At 35.1% G+C, this 26,426-nt stretch overlaps 1 protein-coding gene across 2 annotated transcripts; it reads right to left on the bottom strand.

The window, feature by feature from the left end:
* Positions 1 to 9,213: 9,213 nt before the first annotated feature.
* On the bottom strand, positions 9,214 to 26,389 carry xylb (xylulokinase homolog (H. influenzae)). 2 transcript variants are annotated; one of them, XM_055182414.2, is made up of 19 exons: positions 26,232 to 26,389; positions 25,947 to 26,029; positions 24,846 to 24,915; positions 24,315 to 24,395; positions 23,904 to 23,990; positions 23,421 to 23,549; positions 23,279 to 23,344; positions 22,387 to 22,459; positions 21,915 to 22,033; positions 21,750 to 21,831; positions 20,125 to 20,165; positions 19,801 to 19,916; positions 18,439 to 18,554; positions 18,095 to 18,168; positions 17,742 to 17,838; positions 16,752 to 16,810; positions 16,511 to 16,598; positions 13,730 to 13,824; positions 9,214 to 9,847 (listed from the first exon to the last, which is right to left on the bottom strand). In XM_055182414.2, the coding sequence occupies exons 1-19, from the start codon at positions 26,280 to 26,282 to the stop codon at positions 9,779 to 9,781; spliced, it is 1,596 nt and encodes a 531-aa protein (XP_055038389.2). In that variant the 5' UTR covers positions 26,283 to 26,389; the 3' UTR covers positions 9,214 to 9,778. The 2 variants fall into 2 exon arrangements, with proteins under 2 accessions (XP_055038389.2, XP_055038390.2); XM_055182415.2 differs by lacking the exon at positions 26,232 to 26,389 and adding an exon at positions 26,147 to 26,167.
* Positions 26,390 to 26,426: the final 37 nt, after the last annotated feature.

Below are 26,426 nucleotides of genomic sequence, written 5' to 3' on the forward strand. Positions count from 1 at the left end.
TAACGGCACGCAGACACGGACGTCCTTTAGTTACCTTTGATAATGGCCATCATTCACATCTGCAACGTCATAGCGCTCATGTAGGGCAGCAGATGAGAAGGTTAAGGGGCGTCTTAATCGTCTTAATGTGCCGGCGGCTTCCATCTAAGGCCGGGTAAAACAAGGTAAGTCAAAGACTCTCTGGTGCTCACCGCGGTAATGAGCATTATTATGACAGAGCGGTCTACTATCATTGGTCATGTTAAACACAGACACGCTGGCATGTCCTCTCACCCGACACCGTTTCCCCTCAGATCACCCCAGAACTGTGACGTGAAACGTCTGGATGAATGTTGATCAAATGATCTCAAGCACACTATAAAAATAATAAGGTTTTAAAGTTTTCATTAAAATGATCGGTCTGTTATCTTGTTTCTCACCTTTATGAGATGTTCCAAAACCATTTGACCTCAGAAGGTTAAAACAGAAATGAGATAGTAGGTTATAGAAGTTAAATGTGCCGGTGACATTGAGCACGATATAAGCATCATATTATACTATACCATACTCCACATATATGATGTCAATATGCTATATTTTAAGTGCACTACTGAAGTATTTCTGAAGTGTAAGAAACAGACTAAACTGAAGTCATTATTTGTTAAAAATCTCATTGTCCACTGGAGATTTTAAATCTCATACAGACAAAATAAAACCTTTTATATCAAACATTAAAAGTTTTCAGCTCAGTTTGATGTTAACTTTAGTTCAGATGGCATCTTACCTTTAAGTGCTTTGAGAACATCACATCATGGATGTCATGAAACTGAATCTGATGATTTAACTGAAACACACAGAGAGAAAATAACAGTGAGATTTGAGTTGTTGTAACCAGAAAATGTTAAGTGAATAACAATTTAAAACTGTTTCTCCTTTCACTGGACTTCAGAGGACCTAAATATACACTACTCAATAGCATCAGTCCTTAAACAAACATGGCTTCTCGAGAGAGAAATCACAGATAATTACTGTAGCAAACTTCAGATGCTGAAGTTCTTTACGGTATCTGTGTGAATGCACGCACAGATTTAGGAAAATCATTGTGAACGTTCCAAAAATCAAATAATCCTGGATGCATCTTCCGTGTATTGTCCGTAATCTCTGTGTGAAAAGGACTAAAGAAGAAGAAAGGTGAGAAAATGATGACGATGGGTTTTTGGGGGGCAAACTGTGCTTATTTATAATGGTCCATATATGTTTCATTCTGATTTAAACATTATAAACAATTAAAGAGAATTGAAATGATACTTTATTGTAAAACATTAACTAGCAGTGAGAACTAAACCAGTCATAAAATAACTTAGTATTTATGTATTACATGAAACATGTATTTGTGCTCAAAGCCACAGCACAGTTAAATCTCTCTCTCTTTCTCTTTTTTTCTCTCTCTCTCTCTCTCTCTCTCTCTCTCTCTCTCTCTCTCTCTCTCTCTCTCTCTCTCTCTCTGCATGTCTTCTCACCCCTGCTAACAGTGGTGATAAACAAACAGTGTCAGTGTTTGAAAGGCTCAGCGTGTGTGTTTGGCTCTCAGACAGCAGATGAGTTTCTCTTCTCTAAAGATGGAGTCTACGTCAAGAGTTAACAAACAAATCTGACTGTAGAGGTGTGAATGTCACCACAAACTGTGATTTGGAAATTTACTGCAATTGCATTTATCAAAATATTAGCAACAACTAAACGTGTTTGCACATGACATAAAGTATTATAAAAAATACAGCTCATAGGCTATATACTTTTTGTTTGATATTGTTTATATTTGTTAATCTTTTGATCTTTATAGGCTATATAATATATAATGAGAGCTGCAGAGATGATAAGAATAATCTGCTGAAAAAAGTTGAATAGCTGAAGTCTTGAGGGGTTTTACCTGCTAAAGTTAACAGTTTTTGGTTCCCATAGGGTTAGTTTTTTAAGTTCACACAACGTTGTTATTTGGTAAAAAAAACTAAAAGTTTGCTGGATTAATCTCAGATAAGATTAATAATGCAGAACGACAGAAACACACAATTTCATGACAAGATTTAGTTTTTGCACTTGTACGAGCAATAATAAAACATTGCCTGACGTGCACGAGTCAAATGAAAAATATTCACACAAGTCACAGTCACAGATGGTTTTGTTCTCCTAATGTTTTAGTGTAAATCTCAGTTTCACACATTAATAAAACAAACATTCTTGGATTTATATTCAGCTGTGTCTCACCTGAGTAACTGCTGACAGCACGACGACCATCTGAAAGCTCGTGGCGCGGTGTTTTACGTCATCGTGTTTACGTTCGCTGCGTGACATCATGTGCAAACGGGATAAATCCACCAAATTGCAAATTAAATAAACCCAAAATTAGCCTAATGATCGTAACTCAAAAACTAAAACTAATTACATGACACTCCCATACACATTTACAGTCACTGTTATGCATTACACACATTTTTCTATAAAGTAAAATCGCACGATTGTCATGGATCGCGCTGTCCCTTACAAAAATAAAAAAAATTCTACATATTACTACACAGTAACCATGGTGTAACTATGTTTTTTTGTCAAAATCATGGTTATTTTGTGGTTACCACCATGGTTACAGTAATCTTTTTTTTTTTAGTAAAACTATGGTTTATTTTCATTAAGTGCTCTTTCAACTGAAGTATTTTCTTTTTCATTGTGCAAAATTTGTTTTCATGCAGGTCTGTCTGCTGTTGATTGTAAAAAATAAGCAATATATACTTTTACTAATATTTGATGTTATCCCAGCAGGCATATCCCTGCTAAAAACCAATAGACACCATCACAGAAATTCTATTGGATTTATTGGTTTTAATGGGAATTGTATTGGTTGTATTGGAAACTATGGTTTCTATGGGTCTCTACTGGTATGTATTGGTTCTATTGGTGGGGCCATTAAATTCTAATGGAATATGTCTCAAAACACACTACAAAAAGGAATTTTGTAGGAATTTTGTAGTGGTTTTAATGGTAAAAGCTAATGGTTCATATTGGTATTTTAATGGAAACCATTAGGAATTTCTGTAATGGTTTTATTGTATTTTTCGGCAGGGATGACCGACCTTTAACGTTGAATTTTTTTTAAATAAGGTCTGTGGTTTAATGTTGAATAAATTTGCAAAATCAAAAGGTAATTCAACGTTGATTCAACCTTGTCCTTGACTTTGATTCAACGATGAATCAACATTGAAATGCCTGAGTAAATTATACAGTTTTACCTTCAAGTTTCACACAAAAATAGGAGGAAAACAGTGTTGCACAATCATAATAAGTAATTTAACCCAGATGTTAAAGTTAACATCAGCCCACATGTGCATAAAGAAGATTTGACAGCAGTAAATAAAAACTTGAATTCAGAGTTTCCACATCACTGCTTGTCCAGGAGACAGACCAGTTTACCATCATACATCAAATATTTACCAAACCATCATTAAACAAATCCATATATGCTTCTAAATTAATAACATAATGAAATAATGTAATAACTTACGCTGAGGCGAACTCATACAGCAGGTGTCTCCATATGGATGTTATCTGATGGATTGAAAATGTAATGAGGTTTGACATATTTTGAAAGTTGATCTGTCAGCAGTATTTATAACTCTCTGAAGGTCATTACCAACCCGCAACAACATTAAACTAAAAGAAACGTTTGCATTACCTACTATAGATCAATGCTTTCTCAACACTGTGTAATATAACATATTAATAACAGGTCAGGTGTGTTAATAAAGCAAACCATTGGGAATACTGTATGATATTAATTCTGTTTCTGAAGGAAATGATAGTTGGATCACAATGTCAAGTGCAATGTGTTCAACTTGATCTTCCATGACCAGAGGATTATATCAACCAGAAATAAAATAAAACCAACAAAAACTCACCCTGCCAATAGTCTTCATCACCAAAATAACTTCAGACCATTCATCAAAGTAAACATGCAGACACATTTCACATGTGTAATGTATGTTTGGTTTATGTATTTTATTTTGTATCTTAATGATGTCACTTCCTGTCCATGTTCTTCTGTCTCTATTGTGTTCAGGGGTTTGTTGACAGAGATGAGGTTGTGTATTTATCTCACACACAACACAATTACACATCAGAGAGAATCAGAGGTTATCTTATGAATGATGCTGTAACAGGACCGTCTCACAGGACATTAAAGAAGATTCTGCAGTCTATAACTCTTCAGACTGACACTATGACGATACGTGTGCTGCTGCATCAGCTTGCTAGATGACATTGATTTATCTGGAATGGCATGCTGTCTGTCTCAGGCGCACACGACATGCTAATGCCTTAAAATCAAATCAAATGTGACACCTTCATTGATTTGGAAATGTTGAATGCCAGACTGAGCATTATTATCTACAACAGAATGCTTTAAAGATACAGTAAACACAAAATATCTGTCTGAAGTTAGCGTTTAACACTTAACTTATGATTATCAGAAGACGTGATTGTGTTTTATTCTAAAATATGAAACATCTGGTAGAATATAAAATGAACATGTATAGATTAGATGTCTCATGTCTCGGCAGAAATGTTTGATTGCCTAGTGAGATCTGGCTTTTGAATGCAGACTTGGCAAATATATCGAGATTTCCTCTGAAACTTAAAAACTCAATTTATTTGAACACTAACATGTTCTCTGAGCAAAATCAACGCATGATCAGATCACAAAGGAAGAGCTATTGACCTCCCGATTTATTCAATGGCCAGCCAGCATCCCGTTACCATGGAAACCAGTTTGAGGATCACAAGGAGGTTACACACAGGTGTCTCATCCCCCCACGCGCGCGCACACACACACAGACACAGACACACAACAAATACACACACAGAGTCTTTTTAGACCTTTGAATCTATGGAATCGATTAAGGTTGTTTCTTTCCTGTTCTTCTTTACTGTAAAACACTGAATGCAGAAGTCCTTAAATCAAACCCATATAATCCTCAAAGAGCATAAGATCGCCCATAAGAGCTGAAGAATGTGTGTTTGAATCTTTCTCTCTTTATATTGATCTAAAATCACTTCTGATCTTTGTTGTACCCTGTAGATGTGAATATGGTGAGTTTATCTCTTGATCTGTTTAGAAATATAATTATAAAACGGCCCGTTCTGGCTCTTCATTCTGATTGGTTGAAACACATTCTAAGAGTGATAAAATACCTCGGTAACCCCACGGTTCAGACTTACATAAGTATCACTGCGCCACTGTTGCTGCGTACTGATTTATGAAAATAAAACACCACAGTCTTTAATCATATTTTTTATTTTTCTACAATTGCACAATTAAAGCCGATATCCAGATAAATGTCAATAAATATTGTTGAGTCATCTCGTCGATAAAGAGAAAACGTTCCCTGAGGAGTTTCTAACTCAAATTCATATTTCCGCTATTATCCACTGGGTGGCGATCTTACCCAACTTAAACACTGACGCATTCTCTCAACACTAAAAACACCGTGTCAGTTTTGATGGCTTTGAATCTGATCTCTTACAAAGGTTCTTCACAAAAATGGAATTAACTCCGCTTTTTAGCTGAAAATTTGAGAGGTGATAAGAGAACAAATGAAGGTAGGATGAAACGTCTGTTCTTTCATTGGATATTTTATGTTAATTTAAAGAAGACCATTTTTCTGCAAGGCATTAAACTAAAACTGGGTGGCTACTTAAAAAAAAACGCTGACGTGGAAAGAGTTAAAGTTAAGCATGCTTCCAAGCATTTTTGATAATCACTTCAACAGTTGCACAATATAAATGTTAATGTATTAGATGAAACACCACATTCTTAAATCATATTTTCATTGTGTCTTTGCTGCATCTGTGTTGGTTGGGAACTGCGCTCTGTTGCAGCCACACTTGATTCTGAGGAACTACTTTGTTTGGTGGAAGACTAATATTTGAACTAATATAATTACAACTTATTTGTGTTTTATTTTACGAAATCCCGCTAACGTTATGCATATGAAGTAACCGTTTTATAAACGCAATAAACCCCGCAAAGCAGTGGGGTTACAGTGTATTTTATAACAGCTAATGGGGTTTTAGGCACGACGCGAAGCGGATGCACTGGTAACCCACTGCTTCTTGGGGCTTATTGCTTTAATCTACACTTTCAAAAATGGGAAAGAAATATACATAGACGATTTAGTATGACTTTCATTTTATAATTTATTTATTAATTCTTATAAAGCTGAAGAGAAAAAGGCAATGCTGTGTTTTACAAATCTCCAGCAGGTCTGGTTATTTAATCACAAAAGATGGAAATGAGAAACTTTATTTTACCTGTATAGGACCAGCACTGATCAACACATTTATTTTCTCTCTCTCTCAGACCCGGTGGAGTCAGATGTCCAGCTGATGGTCACTAATACCCAACATACATTTATGCATTTGGCAGACACATTCAAAGCAAAGTGCATTCAAACAATACATTTGATCAGTATGTGTGTGAATCAAACCCAAGACCTTTAACACTGCTAACACAATGCTTCACCAACACAACCAACATCATCCATCAGGAGAGGCGTTGAATCTGTTACAGATGTGAAGTGTAAGAGTTCACTTTAACATCAGACTCATTTGAAGTACAGACACTACAGACATTACATTAAATAAATAAGATCTTTTCTATAGAGGCACACAATGACCTGCACATAAACATTTAGGGACAGTTTCCCAGACAGGGCCTAGTCCCAGACTAAAATACATGTTTAAACTGCCTTCATTTAAAAACATCTTGCCCTGACATATCTTAACATATATCAGTGTCATTGTTTTGTCTCAAGATGCACAACAAGATTGTTTTATGTGAGGTATGTTTGTAAAAAACTACTTAAATGTCCTAATATATCCTGGATTAATCTAAACCCTGTCTGGGAAACTGCCCCTAAAGTTTAAAGAGTTAAAAAGGCAACTTACTAGTGATTGTTTCACATAAAAGTTATAAAGCTAAACTCATATAATAGAGACTGTTAATAAGATAAAGCAGCACTGAAGCAGGTGAACCTGAATCTCTGGTGAGAACTCAGCAGGTTTGTTTCTGATTCAAGCGCTGCTGCTTTGACTCCTGCTGAAATGACCATCTGTGTTGTTTTGAATCATTTCTGAACTGAATCACACTGCTGTGATGTTTATAACTTCTGCATCACAGGGATATACAGTACTGTACATATCTACACATGAACAATTCATCACACGCTCAGAGATTAGTACTGAACAACTGAAATGTTATGACACATCATTTAGTTTCATAAACCTCCTGAAAGTAACCAGTCCACATATACTGCATTTATCATCCAAATTTGTGTAAAATATGCAAGACTTTTTTATGTTTAATTTTTACATGAACCGCATTTAAAATCAAACTTTTTCACTGTAATGCAACTTTCATGTAAAAAAAAATTATCTTTTAGAAATGGAAATTAATTTAACTTTTGTCTGAGAAAAAGCCCCTAATGTATCTATGATTTTCCATTAAACATGGCAGGCAGAATTTTAAACACCTAACATCCCATACTAAGAGACCTAAAAGACCAAAATGATTGTCTTCTTTGTACAATTAACTCTACAAAAAACACATCATGTTACCCAGGTGAATAAAGTACACTTCCATAGTGTACTTAAGTGCTCTATTTTCACATACTAATTTTGTAATTAATATACTTAAAAATCTTTTTTAGTACTACTTAAGATAATCTTAAGAACATCTAGTGTACGTCTATGTGCTATTTTGAGAAGCCATGAATATGAACCAACATCTGCTAAAATGTTTAAAAGATATATTTCTTGTAGTAAATTTAAATTTCCTTTGTATGAAAGTTGTGTTCAAGTTAATTGAAATTGTAAATATATGTTTTAAGTGAAAAAAGCTTGTCAAGTATGCCACACATACTCAAAATGTGACCTCTTCATAACCCATCCCAGTCAGTCATGAACACACGCACACACCCGGAGCAGTGGGCAGCTATCCCAACACCCGGCGAGCATTTAGGGTTAAAGCAACACTATGTAGTTTTTTTACCTTTAAATAATGTCTCTAAAATTATTTCAGTGATAGAACTACTTTTAACTGGACAAATTGTACTGTTGTTGCAACCTGAGCAGCCTCCTAGCTGCTACGAGCACACCCTGAAAGTGGCGGTGGAGGGTAGAGCACACAGCCCCGCCCCTCCCCCTGCCTGCAGAAGAGTGTCTGATACCAGCACTATTGTGCTTTTCAACCACATGGGGGAGCTGTAAGCCATTTTTACATGGACACTACATAGTGTTGCTTTAAGATGCCTTACTCAAGGGCACCACAGTCACAACCCACTGGCCGTGAGATTACAAGCCCAACTCTCTTGACTTTTAATACAGTGATATATTTAAAGCACATGTTAGTTCATATTCATTGTGTCTCAAAATGGCACAGATAAGTACACTTTGATAATCTTTAAAACATTATAAATACTAAAAAGTTTTTTTGTATATTACAAAATTTAGTTTGCGAAACTAGATCACTTTAAATGAGAGTGCACTACTTTTTACCTGGGTATAGATGTCAAAGTTATTTAAAAACCAGCTGCTCAACATTACTGCATCAGTAAGTGAGATTTATTCAACTTAAATGAAGAAAAAGTGTGAAATATGGACAACTAGCGCAGTCGTGTACAAACCCAACATCACTTCATCTCTCTGTCATCAATGGTTTGAAGAATACTTGATCACAGAGCAGAAACTCAATGCATCCCTTTGTGAAGATCACGCAGAGGAACATTAGATATAATATTCATCTTCTAAAGGTCTCAGCTTTGACGTTTGAAGTTATTCATGAGGGTTATGGATGTATTAGAAACTCATTTGAAATATCTGTGTCCCTCACCACTGGCCTTCTAGCAAAGTCAAAGCCCTAAAGATGGGATTGTACTACAGTATATAAGCTATAGTAAAATCACAACCAAACACCAGAGGATATACAGTATAGCCTACTGTAAACATACCAGCAGACCATAAACTTTTATGTAATCAGAAGAGTTAAAAGGCCACAGTGATGGTTTATAATGAATATATTTTAACCATCATTGCTTATTAAATGAAACATTTATGTATACTGTATACATGAAAACATAACATACTGTATATACAGACCTGTTATTATCAAACTGATCACAGATACTGCAGACATTAGTTAGAATTATTATTTATGGTCAAGGTGACAAACAGTAATGTACTGCACCATTACAAAGGACTAACCAGATCAATGTGGATGGCATGACTTTAATTTTTAAATAATTCATCTGTCAACACTGCCATCAATCACAGCCAATCAATACACATTCGCTGTCAACTCAAAATATCACTAAGATTATTTATTAGATGACGTCCATAATGCCCCTATTTGGGGTGGGAGTAAAAAAAATCTGGGACAGTATCTTTATCCACATTTATCCACAAATACACTTAAAAAAACTTTTGGGTTAAATAAACCAGTCAGTCAGTGGCCGTGGGTGGGGCTTTATCAGTGTGACATCACATTAACAAGAGAATCAAAACAGCATGTCTAATGAGAACTCTTTGGTTTAATGAGGATTAAAAAATGAGTGAGTGGATTTTTTTCATTGTAGGGACACAAACATTTATGTCCAAAAGTGAATTTGGCATAATAGGTGCCCTTTAAGACACTGCGATCATGTTGATTGTAAGTGATGTATATTAAAAAGTAAACGCATTCACACTTGATGTTTCTGATTCAATTTGGTTTGTTCTTGAGAATTTCTGCCTCCAGCTCTGTGAATCTGTGCAGCAGTGGTGTGTAAACCTGCAATGAGGAGAAACACATCAATGCACAGAAACAAACAGCAAACCTTTTCACCTGTCACTAATCACTATATGAAAATATAAGACATCAAAATCTCCTGCAGAACATTCAGCCTTTACTTTTAAACACAGTTACTGCTAAGATGCCTTAAAGGGATCATACTATGAGATTTTTTTTATGTAAAATATAATATAAGTATAAGATGTAAAATAAATCTTTGGTGTCCAACAGTTCATAGGTGACGTTTTAGCTTAAAATACCCCACAGATAATTTATTATAAAGTGTTAAAATTGCCCCTTTGTAGGCGTGAGCAAGAATGTGCTGTTTTTGGGTGTGTCCTTAAAAATGCAAATGAGCTGATGACATGCAAACACTGATCACCATAATGATGGTTTGTGGAAATTGAAACGCAATTGTCCTGTCAATTATTTTCTCTCTCTGCACTAAATGGCAGTGCTTTATGGTTGGATAGTACAGATTAAGGGGCAATATTATTATAATAAGACTTCACATAAGAGGCAAATTCTGATCTATTTTTTCACATGCTTGCAGAGAATGGTTTACCAAAACTAAGTTACTGGGTTGATCTTTATCACATTTTCTAGTGACCCACTTATAGCACTTAAACAGGAAAAAGTCAGATTTTTATGATATGACCCCTTTAACTCTTTCCCCACCACTGAAGAGTTATCTCGTCAATTAACTCTTTTCACGCCAGCATTTAAAAAAAAGGCTGCCAGCCAGCACCAGCATTTTTATGATTTTCACAAAAGTTTAATCCCTTCCAGAAAATGTTCTTCTTTAAATATATAAACATACAATATATTAAATGAAAGAACAGACCCTCTGCTTTCAAACAAAACAAAAAAAATTATCTTTTTATCACTTCTTTAATATGGGTAGGTTTCTTCAAAAGTACCAAATTTTGAATAAAAACCTGAGATAATTGCATTTTTGTGAAGGACTTTTAATAGAGATCAGATTCAAAGTGATGATTTTTTTATAGATTCAGTTTGTTTCCAGCCTCTTCATTTGTCCTCGACAAAACCATGAAGAATGTGCAGTATAGTGAATCATGTACCGTATAATCTCAATAATCCATCAAAGTCATTAGTAGAGTTTGAGCATCACAGTAAAAGTTTTCAACATCAGTATCAACACTACACGTTATCTTATATACACATCAGCTCACTCATACAACATGAACTTATCAAAACTAGGTTTATATTTCACAGACAGAAAGCAGCGTGGATGTCTAATGTACTTAAATAGCAAATAATAATAACTTTAACACAGAGACTGAAACATGGTCTCCGTTGACTGTAATTGATGCATTAACCTTGAAAGTTCACTTTAAAGAAAGTATAAATAAAATGTGAAATAATGCCATAAACCAGACAAACAGAAATGTAGAACACAAATAACACTTAAATAAGGAACACAAGACATCTAATAATAAATATTTTAAATCAAAGCATCATAAATATATAACACATCTAATAATAACCGTACAGTGGATTCAAAAAGTCTACACACCCCTGTTAAAATAGCAGGTTTTTGTGATTAAAAAAATGAAACCAAGAGGAATCATGATGGAATCTGTTCCACCTTCATTCCAAAAGTCCAACCTATATATTACATTTAATAACAATTATAATTATGTTTGAATGAAAAATGGCAAACAAAAATGCTACAATATCCAGGTTGCATAAGTCTGCACACCCTTACACTAAAACTTAGTTGAAGCACCTTTAGATTTCATCACAGCATGCAGTCTTAATGAGTAAGTGACAATCAGTTTCACACAAGTATTCAAACTCTGTCAAATTGGTTTGGTGTCTCCTGCGCACGGCCCTCTTCAGATCACCTCATACATTTTCAATGGGATTTAGATCTGGACTCATGGCTGGGCCATTCCACAACCTTAATCTTGTTTTGGTGAAGTCATTCCTATGTTAAAGTGGAGTTGTGCTTCAGGTTGTTGTCATACTGGAAGGTGAAATTCCTCTTCATCTTAAAGCAACACCAAAGAGTTTTTTTTACCTTAAAATAACGCTTCCAAAACCGTTTCAGTCGTTCATCCACTCTAAACAGGGTGAACAGCACTTTCACATTCGCTTTGCAGCCCTCTATCGGCCAAAACCGCACTAAAGAAGTTTCCAACCGTCGGGTAGCAGTCCTGTAGGCCGAGTGAATACTACAAAAACTTGCTTTACGGCAGACCTACAATCCAATCAGAGCCAGCTATGCTGCAGTATTTATGACAGTGGGTAATGGACAATTACGCTTCTAACCTGTAGGGGGAGCAAAGAGCCAAAACTCTTTGGTGTTGCTTTAAGTGTTTTAGCAGAAACTTTAAGGTTTTGGGCCATAATTGAGTGATATTTGGATCTATTCCAACTAAAAAAGCAGCGTCAGAGCCTGATGCTGCCACCTCCGTGCTCTACTGCGGGGATGATGTTCTTTATGTGATGTGCTGTGTTTTTTTTTTTTGCACCAAACATATCTTTTGGTATTATGGCCAAAGTTCAACTTTGGTCTCTTTAGACTAGAATACATTATTCCACATGGTTGGTTTTGGAAGACAGATTTTTTTTACAAACTTTAGAGGTCTTTGATGGTGTTTGGTTAAAAATTGCTCAAAGTCCAAACATGAAGAATTCAGGAGATTATTGTCACATGTAGGGAGCTGTCAGTACTTGCCAGATATTGTTGTAATAATTCATTTAATGTTGCTGTCGGCCTCTTGGCAGCCTCCCTTACCAGTTTTCTCCTGGTCTCCTCATCTATTTTAGGTGGATGTCCTGGTCATGTAATGTAATGTAATGTCACTGTTGTGCCACATTTTCTCTACTTGTTGATTATTGTCTTTACAGTGTTTCATGGTATATTCAACATCTTGGAAATGTTTTTATATAACTTTTTAGGCTGGATGTTACCAAACTGAAAACTTTAGGACCAGTCACGCTTTATTTATGACAGGCATGTAGTCATTTATATTTAGTTTAAGTCTGAATGTGATTGGTTGATTCTGAACACAGCCACAATCCCTATTATAAAATGATGCGCACACTTATGCACTCAGATATTGTACTTTTCTATTTTATTCCCCTAAACGATTCACATCGTTATTTATTTTAATATATAGGTTGCAATTCACAATAAAGGTGGAACATCTGATTCATCTTGGTTTCATTTTTTAAAATCACAAAAACCTGCAATATTTACAGGGCAGATTTTTTTATATGCACTGTAAACAATGATTAAATGTATGAACAGATCAGGTAGGAAATATTAAAGGTGACAGGTGGTCTTTATGTCAAGTTGAGGTGGGTTTGTGCAGTGAAGAAGGTGAAACTCTTTCTCTCTTTCACACAAAATTGCTTTCCGGCCCTTGACATGATTCATCCATTTACCACAGTGTCAGAAGATCCCTCGGGTGAACAGAGAGAAACATCTGTGTGTGTGTGTGTGTGTGTGTGTGTGTGTGTGTGTGTGTGTGTGTGTGTGTGTGCGCATGTGATACAGCAACAGAGATATGATGAAAGTGAGAAACAGACCACAGCAAAAGATGTGGTCCAGTGTAAAGCAATGCAACACAACACCACAAACACAACTCAAAAGTGTTTTTCTAGAACGTTCAGCAGCGTGAAAATGTCAACATGACTGTGATCAAAGAGCGTCACAGTTTCACTCGTGTGAAATACAAAGAGATTTACAACAACCCAACATACAACACAGAGAGGCAATGATCCTATAACCTCACCGGCCCACTAAGACAATTTTGGGCCACTTTCCTGAACCCGACCAAAGCTGTGATCATTTATTGAACAGCTATACTGTGTGATGTTTCAATGGTTTGGAAACAGATCTGATCTTACCTCTTGAGCTCCTGGAGTCGGTGTGACGGCCAGCTGAGGATCTGGAGCCGTTCTGAGCAACTCCACAAAAGACACCGACTCTTCTCCCACGACACCTTCACCAAAAATTATTGGATTTAGTTCGCTTTAAAACACAGATATGAGGAAACACAGAAAGACCATCCATCTTTCTGTGTACTCATAAAGATAAATAGAGGCTATCATTTAAATCTATTGCAGAAACATCTCATGTGCTCCACAAAAGAGAGAAATTCAGTATCAGATCCTGGATGAAGTAACCAAACCTACGCGGACATTTCTGCTTGTTCTGATAGACGGAGAGATGATAAAGAAATGAATGAATGTGAAACAGAGCAACCTTCAGACCAGATATACTCTATAGAGATGATGTCTGAAATATTATCATCTATTCAAATAAAGTTCAGTGGGTATAAGGTCTGAAATGCTAAAGAGAGATGGAGTCAGACTGCAGTGGACGTGTTTGATGTCCATTATGACTTACAGACGAGAGGAATCTCTGAAGGTCAGGAAGAGAAGATAATGAAAGAGATATTAAACCAAATATCTTTAATAAAAGCCAATGAGAGAAACGTTATGAAAAGTTTCCACAGGTGACAGGTCATATGGTGTCATGTGACATACAGTATTCAAATCACACACAAAATCAACAAAAGCTAAATAAAGAGGAATGCAAGAGCATCTCCTACAGCTTATAAAACACACCACACAACCTGATGACCTTTCACACGACTTTATCAATATAACCACCATAAACTCACAAAGTCATGATGAAGAGGTACAGACTGCAAAGAAAGTTAAAAATCTGATAAAAGAGTGAGTGAAGGTGAACCTACATTAGCATCTTTCCTCAGGGACGTCTAATCCAGAACAATGACTCAATCCAACATCTGATTCATTTCACAAATCTATTGATGTAAATCCAAGACTTTAAAGGATTACTCAACTTTCATAAAAGACAAATTCTGATATTTACTCACATGTCATTCAAGATGTTCATTTCTACTTGACTGAACAAAGAAAGACAAAGTTTTTTGAGGAAAACATTCCAAGATTTTTCATTTCAGGTTCTAAACGATCCCAACCGAGGCATAAGGGTCTTATCTAGCCAAACCATCAGCTTTTTCATCTTGCACTAACTGTATGATGCGCCAGCGTGACCTTACATATTACGTAATCCAAGCATTCCACACAAGCCCTGAAAAGTGAAGCCAAAACATCTCGATCACCCCCCAGTGACTGGTCCCAGTATAGGTCATAAACCCCGCCTCCCCATGCTATTTGAATGGGACTAGAAACCAACTAAAAAATTTTATTACACTTCAATTATCTTTTTTCCGAAGCTGGTTTCTGTCATTTACTTTAGTTTTTATACATTCAAATGTTTGTTTTTAAAATAAGTTTGTGTTTAGTTAGTTATTTAATGATATAAAAACGGTGGTGTCACTGCATGATTGACAGCTGTGATATCGTGTCATATGCGCATTCTACGAGAGCGAGGGCGGGGTCTTGATTTCGCGGCTTCACTTCCTGTTCACTACTGCGCAGGACTGGTCCTGAAATCACTACTGCGCAGACTCAAGACCCAAAATGTCAGCGCCATATCAGGACACAGGTGGCTTCACTTTTCACCAATGGAGGAGAGCGAACAGGCGGTGTCCATATTTTTTTACAGTCTATGGCGTAACCATGTTGACAGGTCTCGCATTATGTATGGGAAATTACTCCAGTGTTTATACTGTAAATGTGGAAAAGTGGACTGTTAAGATGTTGTTGTATATATAATCTATAATGTCTTAGTTAATTTATTGTTTAAAAAGTGTGCATTTTACATATGAAAGGTGTGACCTTTCCACGTGATTACCCAATATGTAAGGTCAGGCTGGCGCATCACACAGCTAGTGCAAGATGAATATGCTGTTGGTTTCGCTAGATAAGGCTCTTATGTCTTGATTTGGATCGTTCAGAGCCTTTAAAGCTGCATTAAAAATGTAAACCACTGAAGTCCACAATATGGAGAAAAATCCTGAGATGTTTTCCTCAAAAAACTTTATTTCTTCTTGACTGAACAAAATAAACATAAACATCTTAGATGACATGGGGCTGAGTAAATTATCAGGATTTTTTATGAAAGTGGAGTAATCCCTCAAAAACACATTTATAAAAAATTGATCGTGGATTGAACCTTTAAAAAAACACCAGATCTCACTTCCAGTTTCTGAAGGTTTAGTATGGCAAATAAAACTCCATCAGTGCTGATTTATGTGAATAAGTCAGCCAATCAGATTGGAGCTCATCTTTTTTAAATACCTGTTTGTGGTTGCCAAGTTCATGCATTTAATTCTTCCTAATTAACACAAGCTGGGTGTCATGATTAATAAATAATGAGATGAATTTATAAAGCCTTTAGATATGTGAGGAGTGTAACAGTGTTAAGTGTCTCTCCATGTTAAGTCTCTGGGTCATTAATGAACGTTTATATGAATGAAATGTAATTAAAGTCTGTGTTTGATTTTGACCATGAACGTGTCAGATTCAGACTCCAGCAGACACCCACAAAACTTTTACATTTTATTATTATAATGTCTGATCATTTCACTAGTACATCTGGTTTCTGTCTAAAGTTAATCTTTGTTTTCTGTGATGCTTTGCAGTGATTTTTTTATAAAGGATAACATGCATAGCATCTGTTATTACTGTATATTGTGTATTTGATCAACTATTTTATTTGTACGCTGATATATGTGCAATATAAAGTCTTACCATGTAAAGCTCTGTACGCACAGCCCAGACAGGCCGAATCAGTCACATCAATGGTGTATACTGGAGAATTAAAGACATCGCTCAGCACCTGAAGAGTCAAGAGAAGATCTCAGCAAACCATTTTCAATACAGTAACACAACAGATCAGATCACATGCAGACATACAGTACAGCTATAATTACAATACAAAGCTGCAAATAAACAAACAAATGTATATGAAAATGTAAAAGTTTGTGCATACTTGTAAAATGTCCTTGTTTGATGAAGCTCCTCCTGTCGCCAGCACACGTGTACCTGGAACTATAGAGAAAAGCTTTCATTTAAACAAACTAGAAGATCCACAGACTGATTTAACTTTTTGTGTCTGTGTGAATACATATAATATCATTACAAATCTTCTATATGTTTGGAGGAGAGAACTCAAGTCTATAATAAAATACTAAACAAAATAACAGCTAGGAATACACTGAATCATGTAGTGTGTATATAAACTACATGCATTATTGATACAGTATAACAGACAAGCTCTAAAACACCAGCAATGATGCCTTAAAACACATGCACGCATGTACACACACACAGACACACACAGACACACACGCACACACACACACACACACACACACACGAACGTGCACGCTGATCTGCCTTTATTTGACATTTTTGTTTATTTTAAAGAAGATTGATTACAAAAACTGCTAACCAAGGTTTAGATTTTTACTGTTTTAAGTAAACATCTGACCAAACTGTAAGTACTGTATGTTAAAATGCTCATGGTTTAGACCAGACTCTGCTTAATTTACCTATAATAAATAAATGAATAATCCAGACATGCAAAGAGATGAATGATGATTGAGAGCTGCAGTACTGAATCTCATTGACTCTCAGTGTAAACAGATCACACAATCATTCAGATCAGAAGAAAAATCCCTGAGCTCAGAGTTTCATTAAAGTGTGTTTGTGTGATTATAAAGAAACTCTGACTGCCAGAAACACAAAACACACAAAGACAAACCTCAAAACACACAAACACCAGGACACACACACACACACACACACACACACACAAAACACAAAAACAAGAACTGTGGCACTCCCAGACACACACCATGCCTAAAACACACCGACACACAACATGACTCTTACACACACACACACCGCTGTGCAACGCAACATAAAGTGTCAAACAGAGCGAGTAAGTGTGAGAACATGACTTGAAGTTCAGACTCACTGATCTTGTAGTTGAGCTTTTCAGCATGAACCCGTTTGGCCAAGAACTGTCCTTCAATAAGAGCTCGAATTTCCACCTCACGCTCAAAGACATCGACCTGTGAGAGAGCAAACACAAAAACTGACTTCAGGTAACCACAGCTGAACTTCTCATGAACATTCACTGAAGAGAAACACTGATGAGACACGCGTGAACGCATGATGACAACCACACGTGCTCTATTCAAAATAAACAACCCAGAGAAACAAGAATAAACTTTCATTATACAGAATATTTAAAGGTGTAATCTTCACTATAATGAGCATTTAAACATATCCTAACAAGTCAAAAATCCATGGAAAATAATGACTAACCTGCTGACCTTCAGCATTAAACCTGTAAACACCAACAGCCGGCGGTGTGATCTCCATCACATCAAAATACATCCCTGAAAAACACACACACAGTGTTTGACTGATACATCAACATGCTGTCACCAAGAGTTTCACAAAATTTATTCAATGTTAGTAAAGTGATTTATAAACTAAATACAGCGTGAGTGCAAGCTTGAGGGGTAAGGGGGGACAATCGTCCTTGTGCACGCTTCAGGGCAACCCTGCCAAATATAAGTGCGAGGTAAAGAATCAGTGTGTCCGCTAAAGCTGAAATCACCATTACAATGACATCACAGCGTTTAATTGGTCAGATGTGTATTTACCTAAATTCCCATTGTTACCCATCGGTGTTGACTTCAGTGCACTGGAGAAGTTTTCCCATGATCCTTCAGCGAGTTCATTACGGATTCTCTCTCGAGTAAAAGAGCCATTTTTAAAGCTGATGAGTGACAAAAACAAGCTCAGGTTAGACACAGAGACATTCACAAACACACATTATAGCATTGATCAGTTCCTCACTGATGGATTCTGGGACTCACACTGCAGCTGAAACAACACTGTCAATTCTCTTCTGGTTTCGAAGATTTTCAGTGTCAAGTGTTTTAAAGGTGAAGAGAGATTTTTATGTGTATTGAATCCAACTCAACATCAAAATACTTAACTACAGTATATACTATAACCTCTCATACTTTTTAGCCTTGACTGTTAAAGCACCAAAAAAATTGCTTTAGGAAAAACACAGAAGAGAAAAATCTAATAAAACACATCCCCAGCGGGACACCTACATGTACATTTACTTGAGTGTTTTGCATGTGAATTTTAATCTAATCATGACAAACTATATATCGCTGGAAAGCTCTAAGAGTGTAGTTTTCTTATTTCAAGGCCATCTGATGATAGAAATGAGGTAGTGACAGTCATTTTGTTACATGTCACTGACCCCCATAGGAATACATATTCATATATTCTTAACACTATATCCTTTAATAAATCTGCAAAAATGTTGGCAAACTATATATTATTGGAAAGGTTTAAGAACATAGTTGTCATATTTCAAATCCTTTAGCAATAGTAATAATGTGGTGACAGTAATTTATAAATTTGTGACAGGAGTATGCAGCAAGACATTGACACCTAGTGGCCTTTGTTGGTAAAATCACTAAAAGTGTGACACAAATCTCACTTTGTGTGATTAAAACTTGAAATTTTGATCACAGCTAGTAACTATTTTTTTATTTAATATTTTTACATCCAGACATTAATTTGAAGGTGTACATCACCTTTTCACCCCCCCATCCACTCAAAAAGTGCTGTGCCAGTAAAGGGTTTAAGATGTTAAAGGTTCTTTTCTTTATGAAACAATACAGCCAAAAATGATTTATCTATGGCATCATGAATCACCTTTATTTTTTTAAGAGCGTAGAGTCACTAAGAAGATTTTGGTAGGCTTAAAGATGGATCAATATTAGGATCAATAAGTAAAGCATTGCATTAGCAGCTTAAAGGTTTTTGATTCCCAGTAAACACACAAACTGATCAAATCAGATTTAATCCATCAGAACTGTGACAACATCTCAAAGATTCTTCAAACACTTTACCTGAAGATCTACTTTAAAACGCTGTGCACGCGATCTAAAGACAGATGCTGTTTAAAGGGTAGACAGATTAAAAAACTATGATGTTACCATATTAAAGCCATGTATGCATCCAAGTCGACAGGATTACAGAAGACGTGACCCTCTACAGTGGGTATTGGCTGTTTGATCCACAGAAACACAGTGTCACTGGTACCTAAACTCACCTGAAGAACGGAGAAAACTATTAAAACAGATCTCAGTCCTTCATATACATATAAATCATATTACACTACAGTGTATCACTGATCCACAGACAGGTATTATTATCTAAACAGATCACAACTGGTGTTCAACCCAAATACATTTCAGAACAGAAACCCAAAAAATTTAACAAGTGTTTGAAGACAGAGTTAATATTATTCAGATACTTACAGCTATATCTCCTTCACACAGTCTCATACCGGCCAGTGATGCTGTAAAGACAAAACAACACAACAATTCACATCCCAATAACACAACCGTCAAAATCAATCTACACTTCAATCTCTGTGCTTCACCTCTCTGGACAAAAGCCTTTCAAAGAGAACAACTCTGAACTCTTTCAAGTCAATCTACTATTTTAGTTGACATAACTTATAAAAACAAGTTGTAATTGTTTAAAAATATATGCTGACTTGACAAAAATGCTGTATTTTTTACAGTGTATGTAGACAAGAATCAGAGGAAAGAGTTTATTAATGTTGAACACGTGGTAAGAAGGTCTGATTTTCATGCACCAGCATCTTTACATGTCTTCATTTGAAGTGTAGAGGAAGATACAGAAAAGATCAATAAATCACCTAAAGTCTTCATGCTATCTCTGCACAACACCTGACTAAAATAATAATCCTGCACTTCTAATGTTAAATGTTGTTAACTGTGAACGTCAGGCAGAGATGATGCTGTGTCCCAATCCGCTTTCTCGTTCACTCATTCACTATTCCCTATATAGCAAAAGATGATTGAGTTCACTATATGGGGAAGAAGTGACGACAATGAGTGAGCATCAGAGAGCTGTTACAGAGATTTGGCATAAACCCTTACACCTGTGTGCCTTTATTGTACTCATTTTTATCTGCTTTATAACATTTGGAAAAATATTTTATTCATAAATGTAGATTTTTTTAACCCCTTCCACGACTTATTATATTCAAAAATGACTTAGAAACGAGAGGTCGGAGGGCAATAAAATTGCTTGATCTTTTGATTAATTATGTTTTGCCCTAAACTCTTTTTTTCCATTTCTTTTTACTCTCTATTTAAGTTCATTTAAGTTATGATTTCAAATTTGCATTTAATTATTCTCTTTGTCTTTTCTAAATAATTTTATTTATTTATGAATATGCTTTTTGGTTGTACTGTGTTGAGCCTTTTATTTATCTCCTCATGTAAAATAAATATATTTGCCTTCATTGTTTCTATTATTTTGTATTCATTAAAAATGGATTGTACTGTGAAACGGTAAAGTTTACTTTCTTACTGTGTGTCATATTTGTCATGTTTATAGTATAATAAAGAGAACAAAACAACTGCTTGTCATATTTATATACTATTATTACATTTAAAAAACATATGTATTATATTTTAAATAAAAAGTATCAAATTTATTTTAAAAAGTAGGAAATAATTGACAACAAAAACTGTATAAACATAAATTTATGGTGTTTACTGTCAGTACTCCAGTTATGCGTTTGTCTCCTATTGTATTATGGGAAATATGAGTGAGCGAGTGTACCTTGAATGTTACCTTAAAGTCAGAGTGCATTGTGGGTAAAAAGTAGGGAACGAATGTAGGGAATGAAGTTATTCACTCAGGTTTCTGACATCACTACAAAATGGCAAACAGCAAATGTAACACACTGATAGGAGATCGAAAGGGGTTTCGGACACAGCAACAATCTACGCTATAAAATCATGTACACGTCACCATTAAACCTGAACATGATTTTCACAGCCAGACGGGTCAATAGATGATGTGTGTAAGATTGTGAGTGATAGAGATTGTTGGGGGTTTTTACCAGGATTGTCTCCGGTAAAAGCCACCACTTTACAGTTCTTTGAAAAGCCGTAGCGTTCAGTGTAATATGGAGATATCTCACCCTGTAACCAAAACAAACAACAATGAATCAGAGTTAAACCTTTTAGTCTTTGTTATTAATATAAGAGTGAAGAAATGATTTGACCAGAACAGCAGTGGACGGCACCGGGTCACCGAGTTTTCGGGCCAACCGAGGTGCTGTGTTTCTCAGACAAGACTTTGACCAGTTTTTGGTAAAAATGGCCATCAGATTCATTCCTGAACCTTCAGGCAAAGAGAAACGATGCTGCAATTAATAATCATTTTAATTATGAATTAGTGCTCGTTCGTGTTTTAATAATGAATTATTGTAAAATTGGAGATTTCTGAGATTATGTTCAGATGTGAAGAGTTCGATGAGATGCTTCTGCTTAATAATTCACAGTTTAACACTCTTGACTCATGACAAACTTACTTTCATTATCTTATGAGACTCATATTCACAGATCATTCAAGTGGGAAAATATTACATAGACAAGTTATTAATAATGCATTCTCTCTTGACATAGCAAAGGCAGTTTAAGGTCACAGAAAAGTGAAACATGAAGGTGAGTCTGAATAGTGATAAATAAATCCACCATCACTGTAGTCGATCGCTGCGTAGTCGCCCAGAAAGAGAGATGCAGCGAAACTGCTTATCAGTGATATTCTCTAAAAAAAATGACAGCAGATAAAATGTTATCACATCAAATATTTATACTGTAGTCTCACTTAACCCTAACCCTACGTTTTTGTTTATGTCATATATGTGTGTGTATTGTGTATAATAATTTATATTTATAAATATCTAAAAAATACACACACATGTACCAAGGAGGAATAGGGCAAAGCTAAAATGAAAAAAATAAAAACATCTCAAGATTAAAGTCATTATAATGTGTGATTTAACTAGTAGTTTTTCGAAGAAAAAGTCAAAATAAAATTGTGTTGAAGAGAAATAATAAGAAAAATAATGAGAATCGTAATATTGCAAGAATAAAGTCAATATAAGAATCAAGTCTGCTTTGTAGATCTGCTTGTTTAAATCACTCCATTTTCAAAATATTCCAACTTTATTCTCGAAACCTCATGACTTTATTATGATGGTGTTGACTTTATTCTCGTTATATTACAACTTTTATTTATTTTGACTTTTTTCCTAATAGATTTATAATGATATATTATATTTTTCGCATTATAATGACTTTAATCTCGTGATGTTTTTATTTTAGCTTGGCCCTAATTCTCCCCCGTATACATGCATGTATATATTTAAGAAATATTTACATGCATATGTACGTTTCTATGTATAATTTATATTATATATAAATATGAATACTTTATATATATACACACACACATGCATGGGTGTGTGTGTATATATATATATACATAATTATAATACACAATACACACATATATGATTCTGTTTTTATCTGTATTTTTGTCAAAAAAAAAGAGCACATAAGCTGGTCTAAAGTTAAACTGTACCTCTGTTAGATCATATTTACGCTGCTTCAAATGCCACATCTTAGCAATCTGATTTCCAGTAAAGCGCTGTTGATAAAATATATCATGTGCATTAAATTCAGTCTAAAGACAGATGAGTTGAACACATCAGGTTTAAACTGACTTCATATGCTCGTGATCCTGTGACGTTAGCGAGAAAATGACCGCCCCCTAGTGCCGTCTCCAGGTTCTGACACTCTTTTGCAGTACTGGAGTCCATCCAAACAGGACTGTCTTCAACCGTAAAACAATCCTTCAAGAGACATTCAAATTAGACACATTAAATCAGTAATGTTTACACAATACAACCATATAAACATGTGGGTTACAGATCTGAGAAATCTAACCTCAATGTAAGAGTAAAGTATATCAAAGACAAAGATAAAGAGAAGCTGTGATTTTTACACTGAGAGAAAATAATAATAATGATTCATTATTTCAAATGTAAAGTATTTGTACTGTACATCATGGCAGTATGTTTTCTGGTGAAATCTATTAGGTAAGATATTAACTTGTTGGACTATAGACCCTGAACAAACAAGAGCGGCAGTATGAGGTCATGGATAAAAGTGTCTGCTGCTACATGAAGAAATATCAATGTTGTCACCTGTAATATCACATGCAAGTCTTGCTGTGGGTCGAGGTGATTCAAGGTTTCTTTTGTACCTTTCTTCCAGTATACACTGCCATGTTGCTAAAAAAAACATCAAATAAGATTTCAATAAAACACACAAAAATATAATCAACTAGAATTAATTACACCAAACCTGCTACAATACAAAGAAAATATGATTTACATGTGACAACTTATTTTAGATTGTTATAAAACCATCAAATATATTTCTCAAACATCATTTTTACATAATCTGAAGAAAATCTTAATGATGTTTATCTATGTGAAATGTGCCATTGCATTGCTATATGGATGTTAAAGGATGATAATTCCTGTAAAGTTATAGAGATGAGGGGGTTCATTTGTTCATATCACTGAGTAAAATATTAATAATGTTATATTCACCTGTCCACTGCCTGAGATGGCTCTGACACGAGAGAAGTCAAACTCAGAGTCGCTCATTTTCTTCAGGAGAACATCGAGTGCCTGTGCAGAAGATTTCAGCTTTACTTTTACTACTGTACACTGATAAACAGATGTTCAACTGAGGTGACAATACCAAACCTCTTTATGAGAAGATTATTTATTAGCCAAAATATAGTAAATGACAAACAAACATGCAAAGGACAAGCCATGTGTGAAATTTGTATTTTAATGTGAAAACTGGCAAGCTTTTCAGTAAAGTAAATATTATGTTTCACATGAATCAAGGACACAATTGTAAGATAATAATAATAGTAGTAAAGTCAAATAAAAATAGCAAAAACTAGATATTTAAAAAGATCATATATGTCTCTAAGATTCAATTCAAGAATCAGCCTTAATATCAAAAGGTTTTTTAGGATCATGAGAAAGTAAAAATGTTGAAATGTTTGTCTTACATCACATGACTAATTTGACTGTGACATGTAAGAAAAGTGAATATGAATGTTTTACCTTCACCCACATCAGTACAGGTGATGTTACTGTAAGTTTATCATCATGGATATGAACTCCTCCATGAGTCCTGTGGAAAATACACCATGTGCTGCTGTTAGTTATCAAAAAATTAGCGCTGGGCAAAGACTAATCGCGGTTAATCACATACTGTGTGTAATTATTATGTATATATAAACACACACACACACACACACACACAAGAATATCATGAATATATTTCAGAAACATTTGCATGTGTATATTTATATGTTTTATATATTCTATATTATATATAAATTGATATATTATGAATACAATTTTTTGTGCATTTATGTGTGTGTGTGTGTGTGTGTGTGTGTGTGTGTGTGTTTATATATACATAATAATTACAAATAATAATACACACACGTATATTATGCAAAAGCTCGCTTTTATTTTGTGTGCGATTAATGGCGATTAATCTTTGCCAAGCACTACAAAACACCACCCAAATATCAAAACAGTCCACATGTCATTGCAGTAGATTTTCAAGGCAAAAGGCTACTTGAAGCTTTCTTAAAACCTATTTCACTTTCTTAACTATTTTCATAATAATGACTTTTAATTTGGTATTGCAATTTTTTTTTGCAACATTTATTTGACAAAATTTTGTTTTACAATAGAGACATGTATTATTAGGTCTGTTTGTAAATCAGAAGGGCACGAATTCACACTTCATTCTGATTCATTTTAATCGCTAAATTTCATATACAAAATCACTGGTCGAAAATCATGCTTTACAGTATTTAAAGAAGAAATAATGCACTATGTTTAATTCATATTATTATTGTCAGATTCTACAGGCATGCAATTATTTTCATCTTTTTTGTATAACATTGCTTCCCCCAGCAACAATATCTTTTTTAAGTTATCTATTTTTGTTTGCTTTTCGGACAGTTTACTTTGGATACACTGCTGTAGTGTTTATATTACTGTCAATTGTTCAATAAATAAATACAAATAATGACTTTTAATCAGCTGGTATCAGTGTGATTTTAGTGAAGTCAGTACTCAGTTCTTCTTAAGTTCACAGATGTATATATAGTTTAAAAGCATTATGAATGAATGAATGAATGTTACTTGAACTCCTGCAGCTCGCTGTCGAAATGAACAGCATTCTGGTAAATAACTGTCAGGTTTCCATCGATAGCGATCACTTTCAGCTTTAAAACATTCAAATACAATGACATTAGTTATAGTGACATCATACAATACAATAACTTACAATACCTGTAGGCAAGACAATCATAAAGTTCACACATTACTATATCTCACTGTACCATGGTAAGGCCACCGTACTTCTACTGTAAACATTCTAGCAACAGCACAGTTTGTGCAGCAGGACTCTTATGTCGTATACATTACCTGCTGTGTGCTGAAATCAAATCCCAGGTAATAATCTGCACGTGAATCCATCAAATATCAAACATCCCGCTGCCGAAAACTGCATGCGCTACTGTAGCCGATCTCACTTCATGAATATTAAGTAGAACGTGATGACGCGAACATTTCGTGCGGTCACATGACTTAAATAATATTCATAGGATTGGTGCATTCGCC

Source organism: Misgurnus anguillicaudatus, chromosome 25 (genome assembly GCF_027580225.2).
Source record: "Misgurnus anguillicaudatus chromosome 25, ASM2758022v2, whole genome shotgun sequence".
Classification (NCBI taxonomy): Eukaryota; Metazoa; Chordata; class Actinopteri; order Cypriniformes; family Cobitidae; genus Misgurnus; species Misgurnus anguillicaudatus.